General features: G+C 42.3%; 1 protein-coding gene across 2 annotated transcripts in view; it reads right to left on the bottom strand.

The window, feature by feature from the left end:
• The window catches only part of wwc3 (WWC family member 3), a 223241-nt gene that overhangs the window by 112808 nt on the left and 91960 nt on the right, over window positions 1–18473 (bottom strand). For both annotated transcript variants that reach the window (XM_041211908.1, XM_041211909.1), the window contains exon 2: window positions 7143–7252. In XM_041211908.1, the coding sequence (XP_041067842.1) occupies window positions 7143–7252 (110 nt within the window). The remainder of the gene's footprint in view (window positions 1–7142; window positions 7253–18473) is intronic.

Below are 18473 nucleotides of genomic sequence, written 5' to 3'. Positions count from 1 at the left end.
AAGACAACAAAATCCTTGATAGATTCCCAACAAAATAAAAGATTAGCCCGATGATACTGCTGCTTGGAAAAAAAACATATTTTAGAAGGAGCATTTAAAAATCTTCCTGAACAATAAGACCAACAACACATCGGAAAAACATCCAGCTGTAATCTACTGCTGGATAATGACAGTTCGGGTTCAGTGAAATCTGGAAATATGTATTTATCAGTTCTTATCACATCATCTGACTCGTTACAGAATCAGGCAAGAGGAATTTTGCGTCCAAGTAAGAACGATTCCACTTCAAAAAAGTGACTGACTGATTTGGTGATACATTACATTACAAGACAAGAGAGTGCTGAGAAAATATCCAACATCCTCTCCCAGGTCCAATTTAGGCAAGCATTGAAATATTCTACAGCATGTAAAAAAGATTCACCATCAGAATAATGAATCTTTTGAGCAATACAGGTGAGTGTGGTCACCTAGCCAGGCATTACCAGTGAGCAAGAAATGTCCTTGTGGTATTATGACACACAAAAGGTAAATCTCATGACATCCATGATGCAACCAGTCAATGCACCATCTGGCCCACAAAGAAGCTTGAACATTCAATATCTTAAGAACTGACTTACTGTGGTAAAGTGGAGCACCATGTACCTTTAAGAGAATGCAAATGGACTAACCATGTGATAGTACTGACCAATCACTGTACAGCACAGACTACTGGTTAACTAAGTCTAGAGCTAGAGGTGGTTGTGGGAGCACGCAAGGATTTAGTGCTCTGCCTTTTGTTGCAATAAACAATCACAGACCATTCTTATGTCGGTCTCTCTATTATTGATAGCGAGCATCAACTAACAAGTATACATGAAGGCGTGCAAAATCGAGTTTACTCGACTAGCGAACTCAGACTCAAGATATAAAACTGGCAACTGGGATTAAAATAGCAAAATTGCAAGACACCCCCTCCCCACGAGTGAGAATCTACAAAATGAGTGAACGAAACATTAGAAAGAGAATCTGTACTTATGTTGTAAAATAGACAGCAATCAGAGCGGACAGCAGTGCTGGAGTTAGAAATTTTTTTAAAAGAAAAGAAAAAACCCTGCAGAATCGCAATCACAGGGATCCCACCCAAACTAGAGAAGAGCATGAAACCCAGCACAGAAAAGCCGACAGCTGCAGAGATGAGTTTAAAAAAAAATGATGACTGCTCTTAAAGTGGCAATACATTTAAAGAGGTACATACAAGAAAAATGGCTTTGGGCAGAAAATCATAAGAGACCCCAGAGAGGGGACAACTCTGCAGAAGGCAAACCACGAATCAATCGACGGCAGTCAAGAAAGCCGCGGTAAGCCAAACACCTGAATTCATCATTAACTGGGGAACCAGCGGAAGTGCAGTCCCCTTGCAGTCGCTCACGATGCCGGAGCTCGGGCGTGTCGATCCATTCGACCCCATCTCAGATGGCTGGTCTCAGTGTGTCGAACGCTTAGTGTTTTTTTTTTAACCGCTAACGGTATCATGGGGGAGGAAAAGAAGAGGGCAATTGTTTTGTCCACGTGCAGGAGTAAAACATACGGGCTGATCCGCAAACCTCAGGTCACCTAACACCTCCGACTCGAAGACTTTCGACGAGTTAACAAAAATTGTACAAATTGCAATGCCTCAAGCTCAATTCAAGAAATAAGCTTCCAGGGGAGACAATAGCTGACTGTGTTGCCATTTTAAAGGCATTAACTAAACATTGCGAATTCGGAATGTCCATTAGTAATAGGTTCAGAGACTGACTGATATGCTGGATTGGAGATGATACTATTCAAAGGCGTTTGCTAGCCTCAGCTAATCTAGACTTCAATAAGGCATTAGAATTAGCCCCAGCCATGGAGAGTGCTGTTAGATATTTGGAAGCTCTAAAAGTTACACAAAATGGCGCTGTCCATCTGGTAGGGTGGGACAGACCAGCAACAAAAGGCACGAAAACATCGGACCCCAGAGAAAGATGGGAAACCCCCCCCCCTATGTACAGATAAGTAAAAAAAAACAGCAGTACTACAGTGAAATCCACAAAATGAATGAGAGAAATGCATCCAGGCATCCAGTGGGCGATCGACAATTCAAGCAAGTTGAATGCTTTTTCTGCCACGCTATGGTCACATAATGCGGCCCTGCAGAGATAGGCTGAGACAGCATTTTAAAGACAATGGGAGAAATTGTGAAAAATGTCTCATGGAAGAACTAGGAGAAATAGAATCAGACATCCATTCATTATATAAACTGAAAGTGGGTAGAACCGAGCCAACCTAAGTAGTCATTATAGTCAATGGACAACCTGTTAAGATGGAAGGTGATACTGGAGTGTCGATGTCCGTCACAGGAGAACATACATTCAGGTGTTTGAATAAAAGGAACTCATCCTTTAAGATTGGAAGTTTTGGACATTAAACTGAGAATATACATGGGTGAAGAAATAAGACTGAAAGGAATATGTCAAGTCAAGATGCAGTATGAGGAACAGTCTGCAAACCTACCCCTATTTGTAATGTCAGACAGGAGACCAAGTCTCCTCGAAAGGCACTGGCTGGGAGAGATAAACCTTGATGGCCCGCTAAGTTCCCAATTGGAAACCGGAAGTATTACTACAGAAATAAAAAGTGTACGCAAAGACCCAACAGGAGAAGCCCGTTGAAGTGTTACACTTCTGAGGACAGAGTTCACGCTGAAGTCAGCATCCTGCAAAAAGAAAAGGAAAACCTATTAAAGGACCTTCGTGCGCTACAAAATTCAATCAGCTCCCAATTTGTGCCACTGAAAAGATAAGAAAAAAGTTAAACCTGTCTCTAGCCAAGTTAAGGACCAAATTAGCTGAGAAGGGGCAACATTGTGAGATTCTCCTGGAAACTATTAATGAGAGTAGGAAAGAATTGAAAGAGTTGAAGCAACAGCTCCATAAAGGCCCTGAAGCTTTACAACTAGAAAGCCCTGAGTCCTCAGGAGAACTGTCAGAAAACCCAACTATTGAGCTTACTCACGTTCGCTCACGCCGGAGTCTAGTCTAGCCAATAGCGAAATTAAAGAGAAGATCGGGATATGGGTCAGTACTACGAAGAAAAGGACAAGGAGGAAGAAAAAGAGGAATTATTAACAATCCTCAAAAAAAAACATAATTTTTTTTTTTCTTCTCTGTGTTGCTTTGTGCTTGTTGCCCTTTATCTGTTCCAGCTTGGAGGGGAGGGACAGCAGGAGTGAAAGTGACTGCACCCGGAAGAAGAAGAAATCATCCACTGAGGAACCTAGTGGACAACAGTCTTCTAAAAAGGAGATCTTGGAAAAACTAGCCAGGGTTGTTGAACTGCAACGTCAACATTCCAAGAAAGCCTCCTGAGGGACTTGATTTGTAAATAGTTATTACTATAAATAGTTCACATGTTATTAAGTTTGTCAACTGTATTTTTTAAGTAAAGGGGGAGGGATGTGGTAAAGTGGAGTACCATGTACCTCTTAAGAGAATGCAAGTAGACTAACCATGTAACAGTACTGACCAATCACAGTGCAGCGAGGGCTACTGGTTAACTCGAAGTGTGGAGTTGGAGGTGGTTGAGGGAGCACGCAAGGATTTAATGCTCTGGCTTCCGTTGCAATAAACAATCACAGTTTGTTCTTATGTTGGTCTCTCTCCATTATTGATAATGAGCAATAACCAACAAGAGTTTATGAAGGTGTGCAATTCGAGTTTACTCGACTAGTGAACTCATAGATCGAAGACATAAAATTTACTTGTGGCTCGGATCCTTTCCACTGCCCGGAGACCTCATGGCCTGCAATCAGCTCAGTGGTTAAAACAGCATCTGCGTCCCAATGACATCATCGAGATGCAGTGCTACCTAATTAAGTTAGACACCATTCCATGGAGGCGAGTGGATTCCCTGCATATGAAGCCAGGCAAGCCAAAACGGTGGGGATGGAGTGGCAATGCGGTGTGAACCCCACCTATCTTTCCCCCGTTCCCTATGAGCGAAGGGGTGGAATTAAATTTGTCCATCTAGACTTTATGGAATTTAAAAGGTGGCTAACTCTGCATTTTCCTATCACAAGGACAAGCACGAATACCATAAATACTGACCCAACACCCAGGAAACCAAATATTGTTCAGCTTTGTCACAATTACACATGAATTATTAAATGGACTAGTAAAGCACATGATTAAAAGCTCTGAATCTTCCAATTATACTCAGAGGATGTTTATAAATCTTTACACTTGCAATAGTCAAAGCCAATTGTACCACTGCAAAAAAGATTAGGGAAAAAAAGCTGGCTTATAGATGGCAAGCCATGGTTCCCCTGGCCACTTTGTAGCCATTTTGTAGACATGAATTTGGTGCCTGTTGTTCCTTAATAATTTAGTTCCATCTTATTACGTTTATTTAGTGCACCATCATCCTGATTTGCAACACACATGGCCCAGGCACCACACAGAAACATTACCAAGGTGCAATAATCTCCAACAGTTGCTTGATATTTTAAGCTTGGTTTAACCATCATGAGAAATGCTTTATAACTGATCTCCTGTGAATTTGAAAGAGTGGTAAAATATTATAAACATCAAATTCATCACAAATTACTTCAAAAGAGCACCAGTAAATAGATCATCTTAGTCACAATAAAATGAGGGGTTTTGAAAGATATTATGGCACTTGTGCAAAAATACTGCAAGTAACAGTTTACATAAAGAGTAAACAGGAGAGCCTCTTTAATTGTACTTCACTTAAACCACTTGAAAGGGAACAAAACACCAAAAGAGGCAAAAAGTGTAGGGTGGGGGGAACAGGAAAATCGCTTTAAGCTAAAAGCATCCTCTGGCATGAAATTTTGAGTTACATCACAGCACAGGCATCTAGACCTGGGTTTTCGTCCATGAGTCAAATGTGCAGAGTCAAGAGAATTCCAGGCTCCGCAAAGCCAACTTTTAAAAAATGGATGCCCAGACATCAGATCATCAATGCGGGGTTGAATGGGCTAAAGGATACCGGGTTCGAGGATGGGTCAGGCAGAAGGCCTGCTTCAGTACTCTGCTACTGTGTCCAAAATCTTTTTTTAAATGAGTAAAACATAAAACATCCCTCCATCCCTCATCCCTTCAAACACTTCCCGTGCCCCATCCATTATGTCCTGTACCCACCATCCATGGTCCCTCATAACCTCCATGCCAACCTATGCCCCTGTGCCCACCTGCCCTAGGCTTTGCCCTTACACCTACTGTGCCATTTCAGCTAGCATCCACCATGTGTATACCTCATGCAGATATGAGATAAAATAAAGTTCTAACAGTCTTAATTATATTGAAAAAAAAAACAAAAAAATTTACATTCTTTCAACTACACTAAGCCTCATAGCAACAAACATTTCATTCAAGTGCGCAATCCCATATAACAACATGCATTGGGAATCACAGTCCCACTTCAAGGGTCCATAATCACTTGCAGCCATCAATCAAACTGCAAAAAGGCAAGTACCCCACTGTGATAATGGGTGGTTGTGAAATTAATCATGCAACAGTAATCCAGTAATGGAAGCCCTCACGCTTATGTCACCTCAGTGAAAAAGCAAGCAATGGTTTCTTTTAAACACTCCGGACATTTTTTTTTTCAAAGATTTCAAAGGCAGGACTTTTAAATGCTTTGACAGCGTGACAGCTCCGTTTGACAGGTGCTTTTGACAGTTCTTGACATTTTTGACAAGCTTTCTTGACACGTTTGACAGGACCTCCTAACAGGTCATCTTCACGGTTTCTTTTGACAACTGATTTTGACAGTTTTGACAGTTAATGAATTTATGCACTTTTTACGCACATTCATGCATAATTTTATAAATTCCAAAAAGTGACCTGACCTTTCCCAAAGGTGTCTCGGCAACAGATTCAGGAGAATACCTCAACTCTCCAAAGGGGTACCCTGGCCATCCAAAGAAATGCACAAAGTTCAGACCTGCTCTTACCAGGTCTACTCTGCACACTTCGGGTTTCACTCTCCTAGACTAGCAAAATCCGACTTGAGTGGAGGCAGCCAATGATTTAAATGACCAGCTGCCTTCATGAATCACAAATGCACGAAACTCGAACCGCCCCCCCATTCCCACCCCTGCGAGAATGCGAAGTGCCGTGTTTGGGGGGTGGGACTTGCGATTTCCAGGCTCGTCGTAAAAACATTTTTGGCATGGTGGACTGGCTCTCCTTCATAATGAAAATCCAGGCCCTAGACTTGAGGACCACCAATCCACATGCAGCTGACTGGCAAGTAGGTTGAAGCACATTCAACAGACATAGCAGTTGAGCGAGTGTGGTTGGACCAGGGGTTGACTTTCTACAGGGCTACTCTGACAAAGTGGAGAAGCTCTCCCCTTGGGAAGCTGTCTTTCCCCAAGTCCCTCAGTTAAATACTAACACCAAGTAGATTAAAGTTATGGAAACATAGGAGCAGAAGTAGACCATTTATCCCCTCAATCATGCTCCGGCACTCTATTAGATTCTAAATGATTTTTACTTCAACTCCATTTACTCACCTTTGCTCAACACTTTATCCAGCAAAAATGCGTTAGGTTCAGTCTTGAAAATTTCAATTGGCTCAAGCAACAAGGTTTTGGGAGAAAAAGGCCCCATACCTCCAAAATCCTTTGTGAAACAAATGCTTTCTGATTTGTCTCCGAAATGGCTCGGCTCTAATTATAAGGTTGTGCCTCCTCGTTCTTGATCCCCCCAGTAGAGGAAATAATTTCTCTCTATCTAGCCTATCGAATCCCATCATCATTTCACGGCACTTCAGCTGCGTTCAACTTGTTATGGGGGTTGGGGAGGGGAATGGGCAGGGATATGCAGCTAAACTATTACAGAGAATGCTTTTTAGTCCAGGTGTGAGGTGTGATGGGATACTAGATTCAAAATTTGCACAGCACTGAATTGCAAAACTTTTTCAGGGTAATTACAGACAAGTAACAAATGAATGTGTGTGTTACCTTTCATAGTGAAGGGCAAAGTAGAAGACAAGTTGATCAAAGCTTATGGCATCCAATTTGGCAAGACAGCACAGCCCTCCCATTAAAACTTGCTCTGAAAACACTGCCCTCCGTTTTGTAGGGCATACGAAATCCTAGTTATACTTACGGTTGATGTGGTCGATATAGTAGATGCCAGCCTGTGGATCATAAACTATTTCCCAGCCCAGTGGCAGCTCATCACCAACACAGTCTGCAAACGTCAGTGGTTTGGTCAGTCTGAAAAAGCATCAAAGACAAGGACTGTAAATTATAGCATCCGTAGGGGACTGCACGAACCATCCTTTGCAGGTTGTCCAGTTTCAAAATTAAAACATTAGTAGCAATTGATCAAAAAAAAACAATTAAAAAATAACCCAGCCTCTTTGCTTCATGGGAACAGGAGTAGGCCCCGCGAGTCTGTTCCACCATTCAATTAGATCATGGTTGATCCGTATCTTAACTCCCATTTACCCATCTTGGTTCCGTATCCATTAATACTTTAAACTAACTAAAATCTGTTGACATGAATGGAAAATACTGCAGATGCAGGGAATCTGAAATAAAATCAGGAAATGCTGGAAATGTTCAACAGGTCTGCTGGCATCAGTGAAGAGGGAAACAGAGTCAACGGGAAGTGTTTCCCAGCCCTGCACGCTGCCAGGATCTTCCAGTCCCACTGCAAGTCAACGGACTATTGGCTGAGCTGCCGTTTCGCCAGCGGTGGGTCCGGCCATGGCAGGGCCAGGAAATCCTGCCCAACACTTCAGGTTGATGACTTCTCATCAGAACTGAAGAAAAATCTTTCGACCTCAGTTTTGTCATTTTTAATTATCCCAGCCACAATAGCTTTTGAGGGACAGAGTTTCAGATTTCCATTACCCTTTGTGTGAAGTGCTTCTTGAAATCACCCCTGAATAGCATGGCTCTAATTTTAGGGTTATGTCCCCTAGTTCTGGGTTCCACCACCATCTACCCCATCAACTCTGTTATTATAACAGGGAATGCTTTGTGTGGATGTGTAGCTGATGCACGTGGTTAAAAATTGTATCAAAACCTAGAGCTCTTCTCCGTGCTAAGGAGGACCTTGTAATAATCCAAACAAAGGCCACAAATTGCACATTGTGTAGATCATAGATAGGCAGCAGAAAAATTATTTTATTGTCCTTGTGCGCGGATGGTATAACCCAAGATATGTCTGCAATATCCTCTGGAAGCTGGAAGTCATGGCTTCATTTCCCTGATATATTTTCTTACTACCTCACAAGGGCCACAACAATTTATAAGGACAGTATCTGAGAAGTCTTGTAGAATTGAAAATGCCACTTAATTCAGGATCATTTTGTTGCATATTATGGACAATGCTGTACAGATGACAGGGATAAATTCATTCTGGGCCAGTGAGACTTTCACATGAAGCTACTGCAGAGAAATTGCTTTAATCCTTAGAACTTGACATAGCCAAAGATTCATCCCTTGAGCCTTGATCTGCTGTCACCCCTGGCCCTATATGATGTGATTGCAACTAATCATTGCTATCTTCATCATACCTTCTCCAGTGTGGGGGTGGCATGTCAGAAATAAATTACCTTCATAGGATCTTACAGCAGAGGAGGAGGTCATTCAGTCCATCATGTCTGTGCTGGCTCTCTATCCAATTAGACCCTGCTTTTTCCATATAGTTTTGCAAATTCCATCTAGCAAATTGTTTTAGCAAATTAACAGCTTACCAATATAGAGAAAAGAGACAATGCTGGCACAGTAAGCTTGACTTCATAAAACTGTCTCATAACTACAGTATCCAACAGTGCACACCTTTCTCCAACAGCTCTTGATTTATCATCTGGTCTCTCAGACATCACACATCCTACTACAATTACTGCTGCTAAAGTCAATCTTAGAGGGTGGAAATTGCAACTGCAAGCTAGACTTGCTCCAGATGGCTAGAAGTTTGATGAATGTTGCTTTGACTACTCAAGCCCCAGTCTGCGTATTTTAAAATTGAGAAATGTGTCTGTGGGGCCAAGGTGCACAATCAGAGCACCAGAACAAAGATGAGCTACATCAAGGAGTTGTGGGTAGATGACGCCAAGCACAAGATTGCCTGGAGACTGTGGGAAGAAGGGGAAAGTGAGGTCAGGTCGCCTGTCCAATTTGGATCTTGTGGGAAATGGCAAGTCGCAGGAGATGAGCCAGTGTGGTGAGTCTCAAGTTCATAAGTCATTATTGATCAAGTTGCTGATGGCCAAACCTTTTGTGGTATTGAGGGGGGTGTGGGGGGGGGGGGGGGGGGGGGGGGGGGGGGGGGGGGGGGCAGTGGCAGCGGAGGGTCAGTGTTGCTGCTAGTCACGCTTAAAACTAGCATTGCTCGACCCTCAGATGGGCCGCCTGACAACATCAACTTCTTACACTCCCATCCAAATTCTACAGATCGGAAAGCGGAATGTGGAAAGAAATGGATTTTTCACATCTGCAATTAAAAGGTCGCTTCTGCTATCCAGCACACACATAAATGGACTCCACGCACCCAACCCCCCCTGCAGAAATATCAACATATTTGTTTGCATTTCAACCAGTCTTATTTTAAATAAACCATCTCTCATCTCGACTGAAAAAACAGTTTCAAAATCTGAGGCAAAGAGACGTCTGTTTACAGCAGAAGTCAAGCACATTCCATTCCTCAAAGAGCAATATAATTACTTCCTTCACCTCTGCTATCATCAAAACTCCTGCAGCCTTGGAATGTGCCCTTTGCTGACAGTAAAACAGTTCATAGTAAAAAAGCAGATCAGCTAGATTAGCATACCAGAATGCATGCATACACAGCAAATTTACATCAACGGTGTGACAAATGTTCACGAATTTTTTTTTGGTGCAGTAGCTGAGCTTAGCCCACTTTCGCTTTACAAGACAACAATGTAGAAATCCTCCATAACTACTTTGAAGAAAAGCACCAGTTCACCCCAGTATCCTGATCAGCATTCATTTCTCAATCACCATTGCCAAAAACAGATGATTTGGGCATTTACTTCATTGTCATTAATGGGATCTTGCTGTGCGCATATTGACTATTGCAGTCCCTATGTTACAACAGCGATTACGTTTCAAGCTTCATTACATGCAGTACTTTTTGGATGTCCTGAGGTCACAAATAGCACTATATTAATCCCAAGTTATATTCTTTCTGAAAGAATAATGCAAATATTTTACTGCAATTTCCCCCATTACCACAATTCCCTTGTTATTTTCTATATTATAACAAAATAGCAGCCCAATAAGAGAAATACTCCAAGAAACCTGAATCACATTTTTACATTGAAGCATTTTAAATCTACTCGTGGCTGTGCCCACGAGAAGTCAAGACAAAGCAAAGTTCCCTCAGAGTGCAACGATAGTTTTAGATATAGGTTTCTAGATCTGCAGCGCCTGGCTCTTATGAAGTGGCAGAATTGCGCAGCTGTAGGCATGTCACACAGAATGGTTTCCCCCAAATACGTAGTATGTGGTGTACGTGGAAAATTTAACACACGTATAGATGTGCAACATACTGCGATTTGCAAAAGGTCTATGGGCATTTTGAGCGCTCAAATGGATTAAATAGTAAACCATGCCCCTAAAAGAAGAAAATAAGTCAGTCTTCATAGGCAGTTAAAAAAAATTATATTTGGGGCTTAACCCTAATTGATGTATTTATTTAGCATTCCATTGTGGAGTCTTTTAATTAAATTATTAGCCAGTTTATTTTCAACAAATTAAACGATTGCATTAAACTAGGACACCAAGGGATTTTACACTAAATATTTGAACCAATGTGCTGCCTTAAAGGGCCAATCTAGCTCCATGATGCTGGTAACCACATGAACTTCTTTGTATAAATTTTTGTCTGCTATCATAACAAAATCATTATTCAATGTGAACAGGTTAACACCTTTAACAAAGCAAACAATGGAATTTCTCACAGTACAATTCTTACCAACAAACATTAACACCATCATTCCAATCCAGAAGTAGAACATTTTAAAGAAGTAAAATCATTGAGAATTACAAAAACATTTTACACAACTTCATTTAAAACAAGGCACTCCGTTCCTGACCTCATTACAACCTTGGTCCAAACATGGACAAAAGAGTTGAACTCCTGAGGTCAGGGGGAAGAGTAGCTGTCCTTAACATCAAGGCAGCATTTGACCGAGTGTAGTTCAAGGAATCCTAGCAAAATTGAAGTCAATGGGATAATCAGGGGGTTGGAGCCATGCCTAACACAAAGGAAGGTGGCTGTGGTTGTTGGAGGCTAATTATCTCAGCTCAAAGATATTGCTGTGGGAGTTCCTCAGAGTGGTCAGAAGTGGGGATGTTCGCTGATGATTGCAGTGTTCAGTCCCACTCTCTGCTCCTCAGGTACTGAAGTAATCCTTGCCCGCATGCTATAATGCCTGGGCAATATTCAGGCTTGGGCTGATAAGTGGCAAGTAATATGTGTGACACACAAGTGCTGGGCAATGAACATCTCTAACAAGAGAGAATTTAACCATTGGCCTTTGATATTCAACATCATTACCATCACTGAAACCACCACCAAAGTCATGTGGTTACCATTGACCAGAAAGTAAATTGGACAAACCAAATAAACGCTGTGGGAGATGGCGGCATAGTGGTAATGTTTACTTTTAGCAAGCCCAAAGAGCACCTGCCTCTCCCAAATGACACCTAACCTCTTCCAAAGGTGACAATCAGTGATGGTTTCATGATCAGCATCACTTAGACTAGCTTTCAAGTCCAGATTTTATTCATTAATTGAAGTTGCATTCCACCAACTGCCATGGCACGATTTGATCATTTGCAAGAGATCAGTTGTCATTTGGGAGAGGTAAGGTGCTCTTTGGGATTGCTAAAATTAGGCATGACTGTGTAAAAATGCGCATATGCTCATTGGAACTGTCAAAAACAACTATCAAAAGTCTCAAGCTGAACTGTGAAAGGGAGCTATCAAGGCATTTAAAATTCTTGCCCCTTTAACTCTTCGAAAAAACTGTGTGGAGTGTTAAACAAAATGTCTGTTGACATAAGCCTTAGGGCTTCCATTACTGGATTAGTGCTTCATAATTGATTTCACAACCGTTCATGAGTGCCTGCCATTCCAACTTTTGATCGACAGCTCCAAGTGGTTACGGACTCTTTGAAGTGAGACTATGAATTATAATGCTTGTTTTTGATAAGGGATTATGCAATTGAATGAAATGTTTGTTGTTATAAGGGATAATATAGCTGAAGGAATTTGAAAGTATTAAAAGTATTTTTTTATGAACTAAATTTTTTTTTTAAAGTCTGCAATAGATACTTAGACCTTTATTTTATTTAATCTCAGCAAGGGTCCTGAGATCTGCCCATGGAGGGTGAGTTGGCATGGTAGGTGTAAGAGCAAATGGTAGTGGGGGGGGTCCATGGGTTTGCATGAGTTGGCACTAAGTTGGCAAAAGGGGCTATAAAGGGCCATGGGGGTGGGCAGAGGGGCATAGGTTGGTATGGAGGGTGTGAGGAGCTATGAAGAGTGGCTGTGGGGAGATGAGGTGGCATGGGGAGTGTGTGGGGGGAGATTGTGGGGATGTGAGGGGTGAGGGCTGGATGGGTGTTTTATGTTTCTCTGTTGCATTTTTAAACCGATACAGTGCTGGTACACAGAGGCAGGCCTTCCACCCAGCCTGCCCCCACACCCGACATCCTCCACACTTGTTCTGGGATCGCCCCGCCCGACTCCCAGGGAACCCCGCTACCCTGGAACGAAAATCCAACCTTCCACGCCACTCTCTCCCAGGTCAGGTTCGCAGAGCCAGGCAGTGAACTGATTCTGCGCTCCCAATCCGGGAGTGAAACTCCAGGCCCAAGAACTTGTGAGAGATTTTTTAAAAACAAGATTAAGAGGAACAGGTCTGATTTGAGAAAGCTTCTAAATTTGTGGAAGGAAGTAAAGACAAAGAGGTTCAGTGAAAGGAATGGACAAGATCCTTTACTATGTTAAATTACACCTTGCAGTTATATAATGTCTTTTACGATCTCAGGACATCCCAATGCAATTCACAGCCCAATGAAGTATTTTTGAAGTGTTGTCACCGTTTAATGTAGGAAACGTGACAGCCAATTTGTAGACAGCAAGTTCCCACAAACTGCAATGACACCTGTTAACAATTATTAGGTTTATAAGATTGTGGTGTTTTGGGACTGTGTCTTTAACTTGAGGTTAAAAATGAAGAGGGTCATGTGACCTGTTCGGAGGTCTGCCTGACAGCAAGCCTGGGTGGTTATTGGTTATTAGAGATTAAATGGGGCTCCAGAGTGTTTTACTGGGAAGAAGGTGCAAGGTGTTTGGAGGCAATGGCAGCTGCCTGTGTGCTATCAGTGGGTAGACTGAGAGTCTCAAGTCTCAGAAAAAAGTGTCAAGAATGTTGGGTTGTTAAAAGGTGTGTGTTAAACTGTCCATTTACTTCCAAGATAAGAGAGTTGGGTTCTCAAGGACGGCTAATCAGCATTTCTAGCTACAAGACCCATGATTTCATGTTACTATGGAGATCAGCCTTGAGAGTGGTCTAAGATATCCCTGAAAACTCACCGACAAGGCGAGTCTGTCAGGATCCAGGAGCGAGAGCGAGCAGCTATAGGCAGCGAGATGCTCTGTTCACCTTACAGGAATGAAGGTGGGAGCTTGCCCTCAGATTGGAAAGACCAAATTCATGAGCAGTTAAAATGAGGCTGGGAGGTTTGCCCAGCTTCAGCTAGAGCAGGCGTTCCCAGACTGTGAGTCGCAACACCTGTTGGAGTCGCTAGATGAGATTTTGGGAGGTCACCAGCTCCAAGTCAGCAATGGCAACCATGGAGCCCGGACTGGGTTTTGAAAGCTTTAAGGTCCCTTTAAATGCTCTTTTTCTCCTCCGCCGGTGGGCGTGGCTTAACTCATCTGTTCTCTGAAACCTGATCAGTGCAACAACCACAGCCTCTAAAAGGCGAGTCGTCGCTATTTTTTAGGGCAAACACAGCAGTTTTAAACAAGCCCAACCACTGAACAAGTCTCTGGTTCTCCTCTCCAACCCCCCCCACCAACCACCTTAGCTCTCATGTTCATTCTGAGTCACACAAAATCTCAGTATTAAAATGGGGTCACATCAGGAAAAAGTTTGGGAAGCACCGAGTTAGAGGATGAATTCTCCAGGAAAACTCACACCATGAAAGACAGTTCTAGAGTTAAAAGTTTCCAGGCTGGGAAAGAAAAAGATTTAAGTAAAACCACTAGGAGCTAAGAATCATTGTGGACTGATTCTGGGAGAACTGAATGTCAACCTAAAAAACAGTGGAAAGTATGTCTGTGAATTGTGGTGAGAGAAAAGGGGTAGAAGTTCAGTTTTGTGTTTCAAAGTGCAAATTGTCTACAAAAATAACAATCAATAGTGCTTTTAGTCATGTGTTACAGTAAAATCCCTAAAGCATGAAATCTCGTCATGTTATCCTTTCAGCTATGAACTTTTAAAAAGAAATTCAAACTTGCAGTTATCGGTCTCTACAGGATGGTAACAGACCAGATTAACTGTGAGTGTGATGCTGGTTGGGAGATAAATATTGGTCAGGGCCCCAGAAGAACTCCCCAGTTCTTCAAAAATAGTGCCATGGATCCTTTATATCCACCTGAGAGGGAACTAAGACTTGGCTTTGCATCCCATGCAAAAGCCATCACCTCTAAGAGTACAGCACTCCCTCAGTACTTCACTCAAGTGTCAGTCTATATTATGTTCTGATGTCTCTAGAGTGGAATTTGAATCCGCAACCTTCTAACTCAGAGACCAGGGGCTACCCATGAAATCAAAGAGGTCACTCTACATGCTCACTGTGAGCTGGAATATTCAGGGCACCATGGTCCCTGCACCCCCTCCTCCCAACCTACTCCTTGGCTAAAATGTCAGGGGGGGGGTGGTGGGTGTGGAGCTCACCTATGACCTCGATGGCAGGCCCCACAGCAATTTAACACAGTGCAGAGTCAATTGCTTTAAGATGAGATTTCTGCCCCTATCTTAGGAGGAAACTCCATCTTCAAAACCTGCCGACCAAGTGTATAGCCAACAGTTCTGCAGTCCCAGCATCACCAGGCCGGAGCAGTGACCATTGCTGGGGCAACAGGCAGTCCCACCATGCAGGGGAGGAGTCTCAGCAAGGAGGATGCAGGGGACCATTTTAAGAGGCCATGGGGAGGGTTTAAAGGGGGGCCTGACCTTGAGGAGGGCTGCTTCTGCATGGGCCTCCCCTAGCCACCGGTAAAACACTGGCAGCGGCAGGATGAGACATTTATGTGGCCATTAATTGGCCACTTAAGAGCCTCAACAGGTCCAAGGGCGGGCAACCCAACATCTCCTCACCTCCCGTAAAATTTCAGATAGGTCCAGGGTGGGTGGGTAGGCAGTGGGAAAGCCACTTACTGGATTTCACATTCCACCGCCCCCTCCAACATTCATCCTGCCAACAGGAGAATGCAAAATCCAGCAGCATACACCCAATCTCAACACAAATCCCTTACCCACACAACACAATGCACATTGAAGTCAATCTGTGAAAGTGCATTTCGACTGTCTACATTTAGTCTGCTGGTTACTCCTTTCAATCCAAACATAGTAAATACGCAGTTTAAAAATGATGGCAGTGCAAATTCTTGCACCAAACTGAATATGATAAAATATGTTACAAGATCAACCGTAAGCCCAAGAAAAAATAATTTAAACTTAAGCTACATGAGGGGATTGGTTCGATACAATAAGGGCCTGGCTGCTCCTTGTTAAATCTGAGCATTCAGTTATTCATGATTCAGGAGGTCCCGGTAATTATTTCCTGAGTATTTAAAAGATATTGCTTCTGCATCCATGGGTCAACTGAAACATTTCCAAAGAAGGAATAAGTAAATTGAAAATCCCCAAAAAAATTACTTTGTAGCTTTCAGGAGATAGTTTAGATTAGTAGGGACTCCTGTGGCTGTAACCAAAACAAGGAAAAATCGCGAGAAGTTACTCTCACAATGTTAGTTCCATATCCAGGAGTTGGGAATTCTATTGTAAATATATAAGTTTATGACATGGCTGTTATTACCCATTTGCACATTCATCTTTTGTTAGAAAATAAATCTGCTTAATAATTTTTAAAGTGAACACGCTGGGATACCCAATTGCTTATTGCAGACAGGAGGGATCCCATAGGGGCCCAGTTTCAATGCATGAGTTGAAGCAATTTGTGGAAAGATCGTTCTGTTCGTTATGTTGTACTCATTACAAAATACTTAAATACTTAAGGCTATTGAAAAGATACTCTGAAGTAGAGAAACCTGGGACCTACTACCATAAGACGTAGGAGCAGAAGTCGGCCAATTGAGTTTCTCCGCCATTCAATGAGATCATGGCTGATTGGATAATCCTCAACTCACTTTCCTGCCTTTTTCCCATAACCCTCGATTCCTTTACTGATTAAAAATCTGCCTCTCTCCACCTTGAATATACTTAACAACCCAGCCTCTACAGCCCTCTGTGGTAAAGAGTTCCACAAATTAACTACACTCTGAGAGAAGAAATTCCTCCTTATCTCTGTTTTAAATAGGCAGCTCCTTACACTGAGATTATGGCCTCTGGTCCTAGATGCTCCCATAAGGGGAAACAATCTCTCAGCATCTACCCTGACAAGCCCCCTAAGAATCTTATATGTTTCAATAAGATCGCCTCTCATTCTTCTAAACTCCAATGAGTACAGGCCCAACCTACTCAACCTCCCCTCATAAGAAAATCTCTCCTTAACAGGGATCAATCGAGTGAACGTCCTCTGGACTGCCTCCAATGGTCAGTACATCTTTCCTTATATAAGTGGACCAAAACTGTTCACAGTTTTCTAGGTGTGGTCTAACTAGTGCCTTGTATAGTTTTAGTAAGACTTCACTATTTTTATACTCCATTCCCTTTGAAATACAGGCCAACATCCCATTTGCCTTCTCTATTAACCGCTGAACTTGTATGTTAGCTTTTTGCGATTCATGCACAATGACCCCCGAGTCCCACGGTGAGGGACTGCAGCCTTTCTCCATTTAAATAATATTCAGCTCCTCTAATCTTCCTGCCAAAGTGCATAACTTCACATTTTCCACATTCTATTCCATCTGCCAGGGTCTTGCCCACTCGCTTAACCCATCTATCTCTCTCTAGACTCCTCACGCCATCCTCACCACTTGCCTTCCCACCTATTTTTGTGTCATCTACAAACTTGCCGATAGTACATTCACTTCCCTCATCCAAGACATTAATATATAATTGTAAATAATTGTGGCCCCAGCACTGATCCCTGTGGCACTCCACTAGTTACAGGTTGCCATCCTGAAAATGCCCCCCTTTTCCCAAATGTTTGTCTTCTATTAGTTAGCCAATCCTCTATCCATGCTACTTATCCATATTCCTTATCGAACGCCTTTTGAAAATCCAAACATATTACATCTACTGGTTCCCCTTTATCTATCCTGCTTGTTACCTCCTCAATGAATTCTAATAAATTTGTTAGGCATAACATCCCCTTCATGAAGCCATGCTGAATCTGCTGGATTATATTGTGCAATTCTAAATGCTCTGCTATTACATCCTTTATAAGAGACTCTAACATTTTCCCAATGTTCTACTGATATTAAGCTAACTGGTCTATAGTTACCTGTTTTTTGTCTCCCTCCCTTTCTGAATAAGGGTGTTACATTGGCAGTTTTCCAATCCTCTGCGACTTTTGCAAAATCTAAGGATTCTTGGAAGATTACTACCAGTGCATCCACTATCTCTGTAGCTACTTCCTTTAATATCCTAGGATGCAACCCACCAGGTCCAGGGGATTTATCGGCCTTTAGCCCCATTAGTTTCCCTGGTACTTTTTCTCTAGTGATAGTTATTGAATTTCTCTCCTCCACCCCCCCACCCCCCAATCTTTTGCCCCTTGATTATTTAGTATTTTTGGAATGCTATTAGCGTTTTCTACCATGAAGACGGATGCAAAGTATTTATTCAACTCTTCTGCCACTTCCTGGTTCCCCATTATTATTTCCCCAGCCTCATTCTCTAAGAGGCCTATGTTCACTTTGGCCTCTCTCTTCCTTTTAACATAGTTAAAGAAGCTCTTACTGTCCATTTTTATATTACTTGCTAGTTTATCCTTGAGGTTTATTTTCTCCCTTTCTTTTGGTCATCTTTTGTTGGTTTTTAGAACTTTCCCAATCCTCTGGCTTATCACTAATCTTTGACACATTGTATGTTTTTTTCTTTCAATTTGATACTATCTTTAACTTCCTTGGTTAACTATGGTCGGTTTATCCTCTTCCTACAATCTTTCTTCCTCACTCGAATATATCTTTGTTGTGAGTCATGAAGTATTTTCTTAAAAGTCTGCCATTGTTCATAACCATCTTTTCTGCTAAACT

This window comes from Carcharodon carcharias, chromosome 18 (assembly GCF_017639515.1).
Source record: "Carcharodon carcharias isolate sCarCar2 chromosome 18, sCarCar2.pri, whole genome shotgun sequence".
NCBI lineage: Eukaryota > Metazoa > Chordata > Chondrichthyes > Lamniformes > Lamnidae > Carcharodon > Carcharodon carcharias.
The sequence above is the reverse complement of the archived record's forward strand: the minus strand, read 5'-3'. Positions and strand labels throughout refer to the sequence as shown.